Genomic DNA, 18363 nt, shown 5'->3' with positions numbered 1-18363 from the left:
TCTGGAGTCACACAGCAGTAGGATACCCAGGAAATATGGGTACTTCTCCATTATGGATTTATTACTTAAACCCATAATCCCCTGCATCAGGGATCAAATTTACCATTTTCCCTTCATTTTAGAATCATAGAATATTAGGGTTGGAAGAGATCTCAGGAGGTCATCTACTCCAACCCCCTGCTCAAAGCAGGACCAACCCCAATTAAATCATCCCAGCCAGGGCCTTGTCAAGCTGGGCCTTAAAAACCCGTGGCACTGCAGGATGCTGGACATTCTGCATTACCACTAACTGGTTAATGGCATTGGTGCCTTTGCACCTAGCAGCAGCATAAGTCAGTCATTGTGTAACAGGATATTAACTAATTAATAGTAATAATCCCGCTCTGCCCCAACATACACACACTCAGAGCATTTGACACTCTAATACCTATTTGATTCAAACACATGACAAACATGTGGAAGAAAAGCTGCATCGAAGATCCATAATGTCCCCGATCACCAAATATGCTTCTCCACTGAGGACCTGAAGAACTTCTGCCTTACTGAGAAGACAAAATGTGATATTCTAGATACTTCTAGAAACAAACTAACTTTTCAACAGTTATGTAGAGTGCTGATAAATGCTGTTTTCATTTTATCTAAGATTAATTAGACTGACTAATGTGGAAAAAGTTATTGCCTCAGGTTTTCTATAACAAAGATTCTGTCTTCATTATGGAGACTACAGCAAATGTGACATCCCACATTGAGGGTCCTTGAAATAGCAAAATGGATCTTCCTTAAGGAGCAGTTCCAGATGGTGTGGAAGTAAGGATAAAAGACAAGTAAAGTTTCATCCGCCCCACACTTCCATTAACCAAATTGTCTGTATGACTAATTATTGCTAGAGAAACTAGATAGGTTTTATTGGACCAACTTCTGTTGGTGGACAGTACAAACTTTTGAGCAACGCAAAGCAGCTCTTCTGAAGAATGTGACATTCCATGTCTACTTCAGAAGAAAGCAGATGATTAATGATCTGGAGGATAGTGTGCACTGCACTCTCAGCAAGTTTGCAGATGACACTAAACTGGGAGGAGTGGTAGATACCCTGGAGGGTAGGGATAGGATGCAGAGGGACCTAGACAAATTAGAGGATTGGGCCAAAAGAAACCTGATGAGGTTCAACAAGGACAAGTGCAGAGTCCTGTACCTTAGGGTTACCATATTTCAGCAAGCAAAAAAGAGGACGGGAGGAGCCCCGCCCTAGCCCCGCCCCCGTCCTGGCCCCGCCCCCGTCCTGCCCTAGCCCCGCCCCCACCCTGCCCCTCCCACTTCCCGCCCCCCCAGAACCCCCAACCCTCCCCCCGTTCCTTGTCCCCTGACTGCCCCCTCCTGGGACCCCTGTCCCTAACTGCCCCCCAGGACTCCACTCCCTATCTAAGCCTCCCTGCCTCTTGTCCCCTGACTGCCCCAACCCTTATCCACACCCCCACCCCCAGACAGACCCCTGGGACTCCCAAGCCCCATCCAACCACTCTCCACCCCCTGACAGCCCCCCCCAGAACTCCCAACCCATCTAAACCCCTCTGCTCCCTGTCCCCTGACTGCTCCGATCCCTCTCCCCACCCCTGCCCCCTGACAGCCCCCCCCAGAACTCCCAACCCATCTAAACCCCTCTGCTCCCTGTCCCCTGACTGCTCTGATCCCTCTCCCCACTCCTGCCCCCTGACAGCCCCCCCAGAACTCCCAACCCATCTAAACCCCTCTGCTCCCTGTCCCCTGACTGCTCTGATCCCTCTCCCCACTCCTGCCCCGACAGCTCCCCCCCAGAACTCCCAGCCCCCCATTCCGCTCCTTGTCCCCTGACTGCCCCCTCCTGGGACCCCCTGCTCCTAACTGCCCTCCAGAACCCCACCCCCTACCTAAGACTCCTTGTCCCCTAACTGCCCCCTCCTAAGACCCCCCCCAACTGCCCCCCAGGACTGTATCCTGACTGCCCAAAACTTTCTCCACTCCCCCCCAAAAAGCCCCCCCCCGTTTCTTGACTGCCCCCTCCAGAACCTCCCTGCCCCTTCGCCTGCCCCCCCTTACCCTGCTGCTCAGAACAGGGTGTTGGGCTCTGTGCGAGCCGAGCCGGACACCAAAACCCGGTCCCTGGCCCTGCACAACAAAACCCGGTCCCTGGCCCTGCACAGTGCTGCCGGACCGGGTTGCAGGGGAGAGCTGCCCCTGGCTCAGAATGCAGGGCGGATCCGGCTCCTCTACAGCTGCTCCCGAGTCCAGCCCGGGACTTCCCTGCAGCCCTCCCAGCCGCTCGCTCTGCCGGGGGAGGGGGGAAATCCCGGACATTGTGAGTGCTTTACAAATTCCCCCCGGACGCTATTTTTAGCACGAAAAGGAGGACATGTCCGGGTAAATCCGGACGAATGGTAACCCTACTGTACCTAGGACGGAAGAATCCAATTCACTGTTACAGACTAGGGACCGAATGGCTAGGCAGCAGTTCTGCAGAAAAGGGGTACAGTGGACGAGAAGCTGGATATGAGTCAGTATGCCCTTGCTGCCAAGAAGGCTAACAGCATTTTGGGCTGTATAAGTAGGAGCATTGCCAGCAGATCGAGAGATGTGATCATTCCCCTCTATTTGACATTGGTGAGGCCTCATCTGGAGTACTGTGTCCAGTTTTGGGCCCCACACTACAAGAAGGATGTGGAAAAATTGGAAAAAATCCAGCGGAGGGCAACAAAAATGATTAGGGGGCTGGAGCACATGACTTATGAGGAGAGGCTGAGGGAACTGGGATTGTTTAGTCTGCAGAAGAGAAGAATGAGGGGGGATTTGATAGCTGCTTCCAACTACCTGAAAGGGGGTTCCAAAGAGGATGGATCTAGACTGTTCTCAGTGATACCTGATGACAGAACAAGGAGTAATGGTCTTAAGTTGCAGTGGGGGAGGTTTAGGTTGAATATTAGAAAAACCTTTTTCACTAGGAGGGTGGTGAAGCACTGCAATGGGTTACCTAGGGAGGTGGAATCTCCTTCCTCAGAGGTTAAGGTCAGGCTTGACAGAGCCCTGTCTGGGATGATTTAGTTGGGAATTGGTCCTGCTTTGAGCTAGATGACCTCCTGAGGTCCCTTCCAACCCTGATATTCTATTATTCTATTCTGCACTAGTATCCCAGTACTGAATAAGTGTCCACACATGGAGCTAATGCAAAGTACTTATTGTGCAATAGCTACTTCACCTTGTAGACAAGCTCTTACATTCAACAAACCTGAGAATTTTTAAACCAATCATCTAAAAGTATCTACATTAATTCTTCTCCACACACACCATTAAAACTCATCCTTGTAAAAAGGACTTGGACTTGAAACAGCAGCATTTGGAGTATAAAAAATTTTGCTCTAGAACAGGGGTTCTCAAACTTCATTTCACGGCAACCCCCTTCTGACAACAAAAATTCCTACACAACCCCAGGAGGGGGGACTGAAGCCTGACCCTGCCCGAGTCCCACCACTTAACCCAAGCCCCACTACTCTGGGCCAGGAGGCCAAAACCAAATACCAAGGGCTTCAGCCCCAGGCAGGGGGCCTGTAACCTGAGCCCTGCCGCTCAGGGCTGAAGCCCTCGAGTGTGGTGCGGCTCAGGCTTCAGCCCCAGACCCCAACAAGTTTAAGACAGCCCTAGCAACCCCATTAAAATGGGGTCGTGACCCATTTGAGTGTCACGACCCATAGTTTGAGAACTGCTGCTCTAGAAAAATCAGGACAATTTCCTTCATTTTCATTACAGTAAGCCAAGTAATAAAAAAACTGGCTCATTTTTAAAGTGCACAAGCTAGAGTTTATTAAGTCTGGCCTCAAACTGAATTTGGTACAGTGCCACAAAGTTGGATATTAGTAGTTTCATGCGTGATATTACTTAAGATAGGACCAAATGGATTTTTAGGAAAAAAAGATAATGGAAAGTTATATGCCTAGTTAACCCCTTTTCCCCCTTAGGTTTTACCTCTATATTTTCTGTATTTCCTCCCATCCTGCCCCCATATCATTCTCGTATCGAAAACTAGTCTTTCAGAGAGATATTAGTATGGCAGTATAACTTATGCACTTTGAAATAATTAAATAACTACCACCAAACCCTCTACTTCGTGACTGAAAGTGACTTGAGTTGCTTTACTAGTAACGGGGCAGAAGAGCTTCCCAGCAGGAGATCGGCTAGTCTGTGACAGCAGCACCTTCAGCAGAATCTTCAGACCAACTCCCTGCTCATCAGTTAAAGTACCAGGCGGAGAAATGGGCTTCATTTCCTGATGCTCCCTAGAGTCTATTCTGGGTAAGAGACTTAACAGGAGATTTATGAAAGTTATTCTGTTACCACTAACAACACGTCAGAATGCCTAAAAAAATTACACCTGACTGAAGAGTACCTGGGGTAAGTTGAACCCCTGGAAAGACCAAAGTAATGCTTATTGGCCAATAAAAATGCTTTGAAGAACTTTGAGACATCACAGAAGGCAGAGCAAATGTGTCAGTTTCACTTTTTTAGGGGAGATGGCGGGGGTCGTGTTTGGAGCTGTCATAACTATAAAGGGAAGGGTAACAGCTGTCCTGTGTACAGTACTACAAAATCCCTCCTGGACAGAGACTCCAAAATCCTTTTCCCTGTAAAGGGTTAAGAAGCTCAGGTAACCTGGCTGACATCTGACCCAAAGGACCAATAAGGGGACAAGATACTGTCAAATCTTGGTGGGGGGAAGGCTTTTGTTTGTGCTCTTTGTTTTGGGGGTTGTTTGCTCTTGGGACTGAGAGGGACCAGAGCTCAATCCAGGCTCTCCAAATCTTTCTGAACAAGTCTCTCGTATTTCCAACTTGTAAGTAAACAGCCAGGCAAGGCGTGTTAGTTTTTATCTTTGTTTTCTCACCTTGTAAATGTACCTTTTTGCTAGAGTGTTTATCTCTGTTTGCTGTAACTTTGAACCTAAGGCTAAAGGGGGGTCCTCTGGGCTCTTTAAGTTTGATTACCCTATAAAGTTAGTTTCCATCCTGATTTTACAGAGATGATTTTTACCTTTTTCTTTAATTAAAAGCCTTCTTTTTAAGAACCTGATTGATTTCTCCTTGTTTTTAGATCCAAGGGGGTTGGATCTGTATTCACCAGGGAATTGGTGAAGAGTCTCTCAAGGCTACCCAGGGAAGGGAATTAGCACATTTGGGAGTGGTGGCAGCGGACCAGATCTAAGCTGGTAGTTAAGCTTAGAAGTTTTCATGCAGGCCCCCACGTTTGTACCCTAAAGTTCAGAGTGGGGAAGCAGCCTTGACAGGAGCACTAAAAATGCCAAAGAAACTTAAATACTTCATTTTAAAAGTGTCCATTCTGAATCAAAATGGTTCATTTAGAAATGCCCTTCAATTAAAAAAAAAGTGTTAAAAAGTGCTTGAAACAATATTTTTCTTACTTAGATTCACAAAAACATCAAAAAAATAATTTTAGGTCAACACAAAACAACTTCTTTAAAAATGTTCAGAATTGCCTGTGAATCAAAAAATCATGTATTTGTACAGCTCTACTCAGGATCCTTTGAAACTCCACACTAAGCTTAGATAACCAGGTATCATCAGTGTTTAAAAAGAACTTTATCTCCAGGTCACTAGGAAACTTCACTCTTTCCCCCTAGATGAGAAGCAAACCATACTGATCCATGCACATGTCCTCTTCACGCTGTAATTCACTTGTGTCTGAAGCTAAAATGTGAAGACAATGCAAAGGTTCCAAATATGGTTGCCCAACTCCTCCATAATCTAGGCCAGTGGCATGTGTACCCCCAGGGGTACATCAACTCATCTAGCATTTGCCTAGTTTTACAACAGCCTACATAAAAAGCTCTAGCGAAGTCAGTACAAACTAAAATTTCATACAGATATTGACTTGTTTACACTGTTCTATATACACTAAAATTTAAGTACAATATTTATATTCCAATTGATTTTATTATATGATATAAATGAGAAAGTAAGCAATTTTTCAGTAATCGTTTGCTGTGACACTTGTGTATTTGTGGGTCTCATTTTGTAAGTAGTTTTTAAGTGAGGTGTAACTTGGGGTACCCAAGACAAATCAGACTTCTGAAAGGAGTAGAGTTGTCTGGAAAAATTGAGAGCCAGTGATCTAGGCTTCCAAGAGAACTCAAGAATCATGCTCAAGTCCCTCTGCTGGCTCTCAGTCAGTTTCAAATTGTAATTAGAGGCCTTGGGTCCTAATCTACCAAGCAATTATTGGATGTGGTTTTTGGAAAGCGCTGAGAGTATGTTTATCAGAATGATTAAGGGATGAAAGGAACTATTTTGTAGGTGGCTGGCAACGTTCCTGCCTGAGTTGTTTAAGTACTGAAATAATAAAATAATAATGGATCAAACAGAAGCTATATGAAGGATAGAATTTCTATTTATGACCTGCCAAAATAGTTGTGCTCCTCTGGAACAATTCAGACAAAGACCATGATGAAGTATGAGAGTTGGGGACAAAGCATTCTCAGTTGATAGGTTTCAGAGTTGTAGCCATGTTAGTCTGTATCAGCAAAAAGAACGAGGAGTACTTGTGGCACCTTAGAGACTAACACATTTACTTGAGCATAAATAAATCCTCAATTGAAAGGATCTGTCTATGGAATATCTAGAGCTTGGGCAAATCCAGTCCGACTGTGACAGAGTGCTGAGAACAAGCAACTGAACCAGCACTCTGATCACTGTAAATCCAATTAGTTCCCTCAGAGAGGGCCTGAGGGAAGAAATGACTAATTACTAGATCAGCCTGGGCTGGTGGAGCTAATTAGCCCATTAACTGCAAGAGTAGAAAAGGAGTACAGGAAGGACAGTATTAAGGAGAAAAACTTTAATACAATGGGTACAGCTGCTTGGTTACTTCCCAATTTCATAGCTGTTTGTGGATCCTCTACATTTATTAGTTCTACATTCTTACACCACACCCATCACTGCACTCTCTCTCTTCTCCATTTCATAGGGAGTTTTGTTTTTTAATATCTGGTTTTGGTGCAGTTACTGGGGGAAGTTAGACTACACTTTGTTCTGAAGGCACAGAAGTTCATGGTTATTTCAATATCTTTCAGGTGAGAGTTCCAGTCATGGGCTAGTTGCTGAGAAAGCTCCATCTCTTACACACACAAATTCCACACTTTAGGTTGACAGTTCATTTTTTTCCAATTGGTCACAGGTGACCCAGGCAGCAGTTTGAGAGAGAGCCTCTGACTGGCTCTTCAATAACCTGGAACAGTCTCATGGATTCAAAGATGAGGTCTGAAATATGGAATCTGATACCATATACAAGAAGCCAAAGAAGAGAAGCAAACATTGTGGTGGTAATGTACTCTGGATCTGCAAATCTGACTAGCTGCTTAAAAAAAAGGAAGGAAAAGAAAGCAAGAAAAAACATCAAGTTTATTCTGAAGTAGAATGCGTTAAATAATAAAGCCTACAGGTCATGGATGTGTGGTGACACTGCAGTCACTAACCTGCAGGATGATGAGGAGCAGTTTCTGCTCTAAACTGTTCTGGCTATTTTGCAGTATAGTTTGATCACCCTCCACTTCTGGTGTCCTCTGTAAATTTGATCTTGAACTGTAAATTTGATTAAAAATTAACCCCAAAGAACGACATGAAGCCAGCCCAGCCATCCATGGTGAGTCCATAGAGAGGCCTGTTATGTGAGGAGTTTTATTATTTTGCTTTCTGCTTTAAAATTTTTGTACAGAAGTCCTCAAACGCTAAAAGGCATACACTGGAGTATAGGTAGCAGAAACAATCAGACCTTTATCACTGCGACAAGCTGCTCCACAAATCACATTGCTTTACCAGTGGCTAGTAATGTCTAAGTCACTGACTTTCAGAACCAGGCAGAACATGTCAGCATCAGCCAGACGAATTACAATCTATCTTTTTGGATGAATTGGTTTAGAAAGGCAATGTTGAAAATCGAAAAGCATATTTGGTAGTTTAAGGTTACCTGCACCAAACCCAAGTATTTTGATCAATTAGTAGTGTTAAAAATATAGCTAGAGGCCCACATTAAGTGGCAATTTGATCAGAGGCCCAGCTAGTAGCTTGTTAATCCAGTATCCATCTCTTCACTCTCAAGAATTTGCAGAATTTAAAATCGATGTTTCAAAACTCCCATAATGCAGTTTGGTATCATGGAAAGGCCTGATTAGTTCAACTAGTGAAGTACAAATAGTAAGTATTCTGTCATGGTCATGTAACATCTATCTAAAAAGTGCTAAGAAAGCAAAATAAGATCTGCATATTTTGGAATAACTGCTACTGGAAATTGTGAAGCAGAGATTTCATCTTGACCTAAAAGTGAAATTAAAGAACTGATTTAATTTAATAGTACAATTAATTCTGGCACATCAACATTTAGAAATAGGGTGAGGCACATTGCTAATAAGTGTTTGGACTGATCTAAAGTCCCAAACACTTACATAGCACTAACTTTACAGAGTTCTTAAAAAAAAATATCCCTTCCTGCCAGAATTTACAATTTAAAGTCGACAAAGGAAAGTGTAGAGGGATCAAAATAGGGAAAGAAGAGGCGATGCAGTATAGGAGTTTAAGTCAGTGATATAAAGTAAGCCAACAAAGCAGGCGTCAGGAGGGATTTCAAGGAGGAACGAATGAGGATGCTTAAAGAAAAGGAGGATGCCATTCCAGAAGCAGGGAGCAGAATGAAAGAGCATTTAGATGAGATTAGGAGGAGGAAATGAGAGGAAAAGGGTGAGCAGAGCACAACTGAGATCAAGGGGCTAAGCCAGATAAGATGTAGGCAGGGGCAGACCCGCACAAAGCACTGGAGGAGAGGACAAGAAGTTTGACGGAAGAGCAAGTCAAAGGCACTGGAAAAATTCAGCTTCTTTGAAGACCTTGGAGAAAACAGGGAAGGGAATTGAGGCAGAGAGAAACCGGACTTGTTTGCACAGTTTTGTACCACTTTATTGCCAGTTTCAAATAGATATAATTAAGGTAGTACATCATACTAATATGGATGCAGCTAAACTAGTATTACTCCTGGAGGAATTCTGTGCCAAAAAATTAAAAATTCTGCAAAAATCTGCGTATTTTATTTATCAAAACACAATATAATCACACCAGTTTCAATTATTTTTGGTAATTTATTTCAAAATACCTGTCAGTATTCTGTCTGTAACAATACAGACAACCAAAAAGATTCAGGAGATGTTTTTTGACAAATAGATTCCTTACTAGGCATATAATGCAGAACTCTGAGTAATAATTTATTTAAACTACAATAAAGAACCGTATTTCCCACACCCCTCAGAAGCAGTGCAAAGGCTTAGAGAGATGGGGGTAACGGAGGAGCTGAGGAAAAGGGAAGGAGCCTAGAACTTGGAGGGTTGTTGAACATGGGTGGGAAAAGTATGTAATCCCCCATGCAAACCCTGGCTGACCCCTAGCCTCTCCCATTAATCAGGCACATCTGCCCCTGTCCCCATGTATCCCTGCAACCTCACGTGTCCTTGAACCCCCGGTCCCTATGTGTCCCTCCACCCCCACACAGATGCTCACACAGACACCCACTCTCCTCCACCCCATGTGGCCCTGCACCCCCCCCCCGTCCCCATGTGTCTGTGCCCCCACTCAGCCACTCTCCTGTGCATATGTGGCGCTGCACTTCCACTCCCATTCAGCTCCTGCCTCAGTCTTTCCTCCCCCAGTAGCCTGTATGAGCCCCTAGCTGACCCCCCAGGAGCCCCATGCTGTCTGTCTCCCCATAGCCCCCGTCTCCTGACCTGGCCCAACAGGCGCTGTGAACAAGGCAGGCTCTCTCTCTTCTCTACCTGGCCGGAAGCTGCTACTCTGTTCTATCATCACAGTGCCCTCTGGTGGGCAGAAGGCAGAACTGCTGCAACTTTCAAGCAGAAGCTTTTTTCTGCGCAAAAAAAAATTAAAAATGTGCAGCTCGTTAATTATGCATGCACACAGTGGAGCAGAATTCCCCCAGGAGTATAGTATGAAGGTGCTTCTCTTAGGATAGCTTAGTCCCAAAAATTTAGGGGGGAAAGCTGTACCAGTACAAGGCACCTTTATACTGGTATAACTGCAGCCACACAAAAAGTTGTATTGATTTAATATTGTTTGGTTAAAAGAGACATGCAATAATACCCTAACCAAAATAGTTAAAACAGCACAAAAAAAATGTATAGATCAGGATTTCTTCAAGATAAGCATGAATGCAGATAGGAAAGAGAAGAGGAGAGCAATTGATAAGGAGGAAATGAAGAGGGATTATGGTAAATTAGGAGGATGAGAGTAATAACCGAGTTGATAAATCACAGTATTTGAGATAGAGAGAAGCATGGAGACCTCAGAAAAATACAGGAGGACAGTGAGAACATAAGAACTGCCATACTGGGTAAGACAAATGGCCCATCTAAACCCAATATCCGGCCTTTGATAGTGGCCTGTATGAGCTTCAGGGAAGTGCACAGATCAGGGCAGTTAGAGTGATCTACTCCTCTTCCCATCCCAGCTTTCAGCAGTCAGAGGTTTAGGATGGTTCCTGACAATCTTGAGTAATAGCCATTGATGAACCTATTATCCATGAATTTATCTAGTTTGTTTTTTTAAAAACCCAGTTATAGTTTTATCTATGACAACATCCCAAGACAACAAGTTCCACAGGTTAATTGTGCATAGTGTGAAAAAGTACTTCCTCATGTTTGTATTAACCCTTCTTTTAATTTCACTTGGTGACCCCTGGTATTTGTATTGTGGGAAAGGGTAAACAAGTGTCTATTCACTTTTTTGGCAACATTCATGATTTTATAGACCTCTATTATATCATCCCTTAGTCATCTCTTGTCTAAGGCGAACAGGCCTAATCTTTTTAAGTCTCTCCTCCTATGGGAGCCATACCATACCACTGGTCATCTTTGTTTCATTTCCTTTCTCTGAACCTTGTCCTTTCTGAGATGAGGCAACCAGACCCGTACACACTATTCGAGGTGTGGGCATACCATAGATTTGCATAGTGGGATGATGATATTTTCTGTCTCATTTTCTATCCCTTTCTTAATAGTTCTTAAGAGTCTGCTAGCATTTTTGACCACTGCTGCACACTGAGATGAAGTTTTCAAAAGATTATACACAGTGACTCCAAGATCTCTTTCTTGAGTAGTAACAGCTAATTCAGACCCCATCATTATGTATGCGTAGCTGGGATTATTTTCCCAATGTACATTACTTTGCATTTATCAACATTGAATTTCACCTCTCATTTAGTTGCCCAGTCACTCACTTTTGTGAGATCCCTCTGTAACTGTACCTTAAATAATTTTGTATCACCTGCAAACTTTGCCACTTCACTGTTCACTCCCTTTTCCAGATCATTAATGAATATGTTGAACCCACAGGTCTCAGAACAGATGCTTGTGAGACCCTGCTGTTTACCTCTATCCATTGTGAAAATTGAACTTTTATTCCTCCTACCCTTTGTTTCCTCCCTTTTAACCAGTTATTGATCCACGACAGGACCCCTGTTATCCCTTGACTACTTAGTTTCCTTAAGAGTGTTTGGTGAGGAATCTTGTAGAGGCTTTCTAAAAGTCCAAGTACACTATATCAACTGGATCACCCTTGTCCACATTTGTTGACACCCTCAAAGAATTCTAATTGATTGGGGAGGCATGACTTTCCTTTACCAAAGCCATGTTCACTCTTCCGCAACATATTGTGTTTCTCTGCGTGTCTGATAATTCTGTTCTTTACTACAGTTTATACCAGGTTGCCTGGTACTGAAATTAGGCTCACCAACCTCTAATAGCCAGGATCACCTCTGGAGCCCTTTTTAAGTCAGAGTTACATTAGCTACCTTCCAGTCATTTGGTACAGAGCCTTGCTTCAGCAACAGTTTACATACTACATACAGGTTGTAGTTCTGCAATAAGAGATAAAATTAAAGAGAAGATAAAGGTCTCCTGCTGGACCCAATTTTGCCTTTAAAAGAACTTTGCAGGGTCCTAGAGAAAGAGAGAGAGGACAAAACTAATCACTCCACTACTCCAAAGTAACTGGAGAATCCTCCTCTGATCTTCAGAGGACTATTGAAAGGCAGATGATTGAACATCCACACACAAATAAATAGGTCTCTCTTGTCCAAGAGCATCATTTGCAATGAGAAAGGGGAGTAGCTTCCCCCACCCCTAGAGTTGGCCACCCCAAAACTTTTCATAACTCCTTGCCAGCAGATGCTCAAGTGTCTCCTCCAGGCCTGTAGGGGAAAGGGGATCCTAATCACCACACTGTCAACGTCATCCCCTCTGCCCCCAGATGGGCAGGAAGCAGCCACAGCCTAGAAAAGAGCTGAGTACAGAGTTAACCGGGCCCAAATCCCTGCCCTGGGCCAGCCATCATTGAAAGACACTCTCCTGTCCACCACTGCCTCCCACCCTCCTCCCACCCCCACCTACACATTCTCCAGGACAGGACTGAAATGCTACCCCCTCACCCTCCTCCAAGATGGAACCACCCATTAACCTCCTCACAAACAGCAACCCCCAGAACTTTTGCAACAGGATATCCCTGATCTTATCTAATATACTTAAATTGTAAGTAACTTGGTGCAGACACTGTCTTTTGTTGTGTGTGCGCGCAGTGCATAGAAAAATAGAGCACCAATCTCTCATTGGGGAGTCTGGGCTCTACTGTAGACACATACTAAACAAAGTTTTATAAGGCATATATACACTGAAATGTGAAGGGTTTAAGCCAGCCACCAACTGACATGGGTTAGAAAGATACTTCCCAGGTTATATGTAACTGGCCATTAGGGAGGTTCTTGAACCTTTTTCCTAAAGCCACTGTCACACACAGGATACTGGAATAAATGGAATATTGTTCTGATAAGTAAGACAACAGTTATAATTCAGGGAAAGCTGCAAATGTTTGATAAAGATTTTTTTTTTTTTAAATAAAATATCTAACAGGCTACTCAAAAATAGACACTATAATTTTTCTGCTCTGAGATACAGCAGGCCTAGTATATGTACCACAAACCCTCAATACGTATATTCTGACATAATGAAAATGCTAACCTTTACAGCAAATCTTCTATATCTAATGCATTTCACTACTGAAGTGCATCGCTAATACAAAAGTTTTTATAACAAGTGGCATTTTCTTTTGGACATGGCAAACATCATTCTTAATAAAAAAGAATAACTACAGTATGTCTTCCTTTCCATTTCAAGGTCAAAGCTTTCTAATTGACTTACATATACAATGTGACTTGATAATATCTATAGGGATAGTGTCATACTACTATTAATGTTGAGTTAGACTTCTATTCAGTTTCACAATGTAGAAGTTAGCGAGCCCAAAACAATTTGAAGTTATCAGTTACATATCTAAGACAACATTTTGTTTTATTCACTAAGTTACTGGCTGTATTTAAATATATAACAGAGTACAAAGTCTATCAGCTATTAAGAGCAAAATTAAGTCTTGCTCTAGTGAAAGTTTGTATGGAATACTACCAGCATATGTTTGTACCAACTTTCAATTTCAAAAATTTGGGGGAAAGCCACTGTAATTTCTCAGTGTAAGAAACATAGCATTCAGTTACTTCATAGTAAGATCTGAAGCAGTCAGTAATGACCCCTATGGCAATTCCAAAATGTACAGACAAAGAAACTCACTTAATGAATCCCTCGTAAAACAAATCAACCTCAGATTAATTTATATAAGCCTCTTCATCCCCTCCTTGTTTCCTATCCTCTGCCCATACCATGTAACTATATTGCAGGGATGGCCAAACTGTGGCTCACAAGCCACACGTGACTCTTTTACCATTGAAGTGCAGCTTGCAGAGCCTCTCATGCCCCTCCCCATTCTCCATCCACCAGACTGGGGGCAGCGGGGAGCTTGGGACATCTGCCTTGCAGCAGGGTGGTGGAGTAGGGGCTTCTGCCCAGCGGAGAAGGGGGGTCTCAGGGCTCCAGCCAGGGCTCAGGACTTCAGCAGGAGCAGGGCTGAAGCCCAGACACTTCCGCAGGTGCACCCCTGCTCTCCAACTTCTGAAGATTGTTGTATGCGGCTCAGAAGGTCAGTAAATCTGGCCACCCCTGCTATATTGCTTCTCAAACTTCATTTAAGTTCCTCAGGGCAGTCACTGTCTCTCTTCTTAAAGCATCATGCACAATGATGCTTTATACAAATGTTAAATAGCTAGATTTAAATCATGAATCAACACCCTATACGTAAAACTTGGAAATACACCTTGTCCCTCTTCAAAAGGCATGCATTTCTCAATGGGTCCCCTGGCAATGACGATTAGTTAGTAGTGGGAAATAAGACACTGTTTTGTTTGTTTTAAGATAGTAAAAGCTGCTCCATTCTGTTCCAGGAGAGATTAAGCCCCAAAACTGCTTGGGGTAAGGTCTGCCCTGACTTCACCCCAATGCACTGAATTACATAGAAACTTGCACCCATGCTAACCTAAGTGTCACTTTTCAGCAAGATCACCACCAACAATTGTAGGCAACTCAAATTGTAAATATTTATGAAAGAAAAAACTAACGCATTACAACTACGTTAAAAGATACTTTAACATCTGAATTTTCAGAACGGTAAAATGAATAAAATGGGTAGAGTTTTATTTGTAGTCTTAAAAGCACATGCTATTTAAAGTCAATTTTAAATTGTGGTTTAAATTTCAAAGTCTATACCAATTTCAACTTCTGTTTAACAATTTCAGGAACTCAGACTGTTTCAGATTTCATCTACTTGTGAGACTAATGCCAAATGGTCAGTCAGACCTTTGTACCTAAACATAAGTTCCTAAATAAATGTCCTGATGTTCAACAGTACTTGCAGTTCCTACTGACTTCATTGGCCCCACTGTCCATGGGCAATGCTAGGTAGGAAGCCAAGTCTTCCTCCATTAGCTGCTGAGAAAAGGAAGGATAGCTGGAATCTCTCCCAGGGGTTGCCCCAAACCAGAGGGCTCTATCTTTCATACCCTCATGTTGCAAATGACAACTTTATTTCCGCACCACTTCACACCTCTCTTTTCTGGGAGCTGGAGTGAGGAGCTTTCTCTCACTCTGTCTCCAAAGAGACCTAGTTGCTAATGCAATGTAAGGAGTCTCCACGTTCATTCCTGTTGAGCAGCTATTGTCCAGTGCCTGCCTCTGCTACTTCTTGGTTTTTTCAAGCAGCAGCAAGAAACTGACCTGAGACTTGTCACTTTTGACTACTCCTAATCAGAACGCTGTAAATGACAATACTTTGGTCATATAGAATATCAGGGCTGGAAGGGACCTCAGGAGGTCATTTAATCCAACCCCCTGCTCAAAGTAGGACCAATCCCCAGACAGATTTTTGCCCCAGATTCCTAAATGGCCTCCTCAAGGATTAAACTCACAACACTGCGTTTAGCAGGCCAATGCACCAACCACTGAGCTATCCTTCCTCCCCAATCATTTACTCTGCTTCATCTTGGGATTGTACTGCTCATTTAGGCAGTCCCGCTTCTGTTTACACTGTTCACAACTGGAAGGTTCCCTGTGCAAGCAAAGAGGCCAGACCTTTTTAAAATAAAAGGACAGATTTTGCAGAGGTCAAAAATGTTGTTAAAGCTAATGTTAAAATTATATAATACACAGGTTGCGAAAAGAGTGTTTGTACATCTGGGTACAGTGCTTAGATGATCCACAAATACAAAGTTTGTTGAAAAAAACTCTTAAAATACATATAGTACATAATCTGCAATAACCCAAATTGAAGTAAATTTGATGATACAGTTTAGATATTGGAATCTGAATACTCAGGTACATCACTCATTAAAAGTTATAGAGAAAGTTGGTTGTTGAAAGCAACTATAGGAATGAGTGTAGATTGCCCCTCAGTAATTGAGGATTTAGGATAGGTTGTCTCTTTGTAGATATAATCCATCAGAGAAATATTTTAGTTACTTTCCGATTTTGCTTCTCATCGGCACTGTACATTCCTGGGAAAGGTTCTTACTCATCATGGGTAAATGGATTTTTCAAACTCTGATCAAGAGGTTTTGCTTTGTTTAATTTGAAATATTAAGTATTATCTATGTTGGAGTTCTCTGTAGCATTCAAGATTCTATATGGGATGCGCACTGTGAGCTCTACTAGTACTATGCACATGTGTGATATCACATACATGAAATGCATGGTCCACATCACATCTGTGCCAGTGATGTTAAATGAAACTGAGAAATTAAAATTCCAGAGAGCTAACAATGTACAGGCAGAAAACTTGTTCACTGTAAAGCTAAAGAGATCAGACCCTTACAATCTGTACAGTTATACAACTGCCAGAAAGGAGTTCATGTACTTTCTCCTGACAAGTACTTTCCATCCATTGAGATCAGCTTTGTGTTACAGTTTACTGTAAACATTTATTAATTTACTTCTATGATTAGGTTCGTTGACCCAGTTTCAAGTTGTTCATATGTTTTACTCTCTGAAAATAAGTCTGCCTTTATATCTGCATTTTTCATACTGCATTTACATTTAAGTAAGAAACCTACATATTAATAATGAGTTTTCAAAGGTGGTTGCTTCAAATCCAAATCTCAAATCCAAATCTGGACAGCTGACTAAAAGCAGTCTGATTTTAAAAAGGTGCCAAACTGACATATTTTCCAGTAACTGCAATGCTCAGCACCTTTTTAAAAATCAGACTGTTTTTTTTATAGGGGAATTTAAGTCACACATGGATTTACAAGCCTCTCTTTGGCAGCCAAGTTTATAGTTACTGGCCTAAGCACACCTAGGGATACATCTAGCTCTACTCATTATTAATCCTCTGTAACTTAGAATCTCTCTGTTTGCTCAGCCAGACTCTAAGCTTCTCCTCCATTTCAACTCTAGCAAAAAAGGGGAATAAATGAAATTTGAGTAACAGATTTAAACCATCTGTTCCTACCTCCCCGCCCTCCAAGAGCTGAGCTGACACGTAAACACAAGGAGGAGGCTGAAGGTGACCAGGCAGCTAGAGGGAGGCAGATACACACCCGCTGCCGGGCGCTTCCCTGCACCCACTGCCCCGCCTTCACCTCCTGCCCCGCAGGGAGCCCCGCAGGAGCCCGGTGTGCGGCGAGGCGCGCCCTGCGCCCAGCCACGGGAGCCACAAACTCAAGAACGCGGCAACTTCGAAATGCAGCAGGCGGCCCCCTCCCGCGGGGCACCCGGGCCCGGGACACCCGTCCCCCCGGAAACAAGGGGCCGAGACTGCTGCAAAGCGTCTCCCCTACAGACACCCCGCGCGGAACTGGCAGCCGACTGGCTCGACGGGCCCCGCCACCCCCTTGCCCGGCGCGCCCCGCCGGCTCCGCCCCAGCTTGTTGCACGATCCCAGCCCCTGCGCAGGAGTGGGGCACCTGGTGGGCCGGGCCTGCCCCAGCTCCGCTCGCGGGCAGCACTGACCTCTCCTGGCCCCCTGGCTGGGGCTGCTGCCGGCGCCTTTGGAGGGGTTCCTGCGCGGAGCCATGTCACCGTCTGTCAGGGGATGGAGGGGGAGGAGCGGGCTCCCAGGGCCTGAGCGAGGATACAGCACTGGCTGCTGCCTGACCCTGCGTGTGTAGCAGCTGCAGCCACAGGACGCGCCCCGGATACCGACTGACAGCCACCTCCGCCAATCCTAGTGCTCTCCTCGGCATGGGTGGGGCATCACTTGTGTCTTATTGGTGTAGACACGAGGACTGGGCGGGACACGTTGCGCTTTTCTCCCCTCCCCTCCCCAAAACCGGCCGCTTGGAACGTGGCAACATGGAGCGAGCGCTCTCGCGAGGATTCAGCTCCCGACCCAGTGGGAGAAGCGCGCGCTGTTAGCGAGGGGCACGTGGGCAAGGCTGCTTGGAGGGGCGGTGGGCTGCAGACCTGGCGTGGCCGCTTGTGGCTGTGCTCAGTGTAGGGTTGTTTAGCCAGGGCTTGCGGCGTTACCCTGATCTCAGCTGCATGCTCCCCTACTTGGGTTGCTGAGTGACCCCTGTGCCTCCGTTTCTCTACTTATAGGAAAGGGACAGTGCTTAGTTATCTGTGCAAAAAGTAGCTTGCAATCATGACATAAGAAGTATTAGAACTGGCTAATGCTGTCTGCTACTGTACACCCAGGTGTGGTGTACACTACAGAGTTAGGTCCATACAAAGTAGCTTACATTGAACTAACTAAGGAAGTAGCTACGCTTAAATTTTGCTCTTGCTGACGTAATTGCCCCATTACCCTGTCTTAATAACTCTACCTCCACGAGTGGCATGGAGTCAAGGTCGATGTAGTTAGATTGACACAGTGTCAGTGTAGACATTGTGTTGCTTAA

The 18363-nt window shown here is 44.2% G+C and overlaps 1 protein-coding gene across 6 annotated transcripts in view; it reads right to left on the bottom strand.

The window, feature by feature from the left end:
* The window catches only part of ASPH (aspartate beta-hydroxylase), a 201373-nt gene extending 183723 nt beyond the window's left edge, over positions 1-17650 (bottom strand). For all 6 annotated transcript variants that reach the window (XM_054017214.1, XM_054017215.1, XM_054017216.1 and 3 more), the window contains exon 1: positions 17474-17650. In XM_054017214.1, coding sequence (XP_053873189.1) covers positions 17474-17537 — 64 coding nt within the window. In that variant the 5' untranslated portion in view covers positions 17538-17650. The remainder of the gene's footprint in view (positions 1-17473) is intronic.
* Between the last annotated feature and the right edge of the window lie 713 nt (positions 17651-18363).

This window comes from Malaclemys terrapin, chromosome 2, assembly GCF_027887155.1.
Source record: "Malaclemys terrapin pileata isolate rMalTer1 chromosome 2, rMalTer1.hap1, whole genome shotgun sequence".
Taxonomy (NCBI): domain Eukaryota; kingdom Metazoa; phylum Chordata; order Testudines; family Emydidae; genus Malaclemys; species Malaclemys terrapin.
Note: the sequence above shows the minus strand (reverse complement) of the source record. Positions and strands in the feature narration are given on the sequence as shown.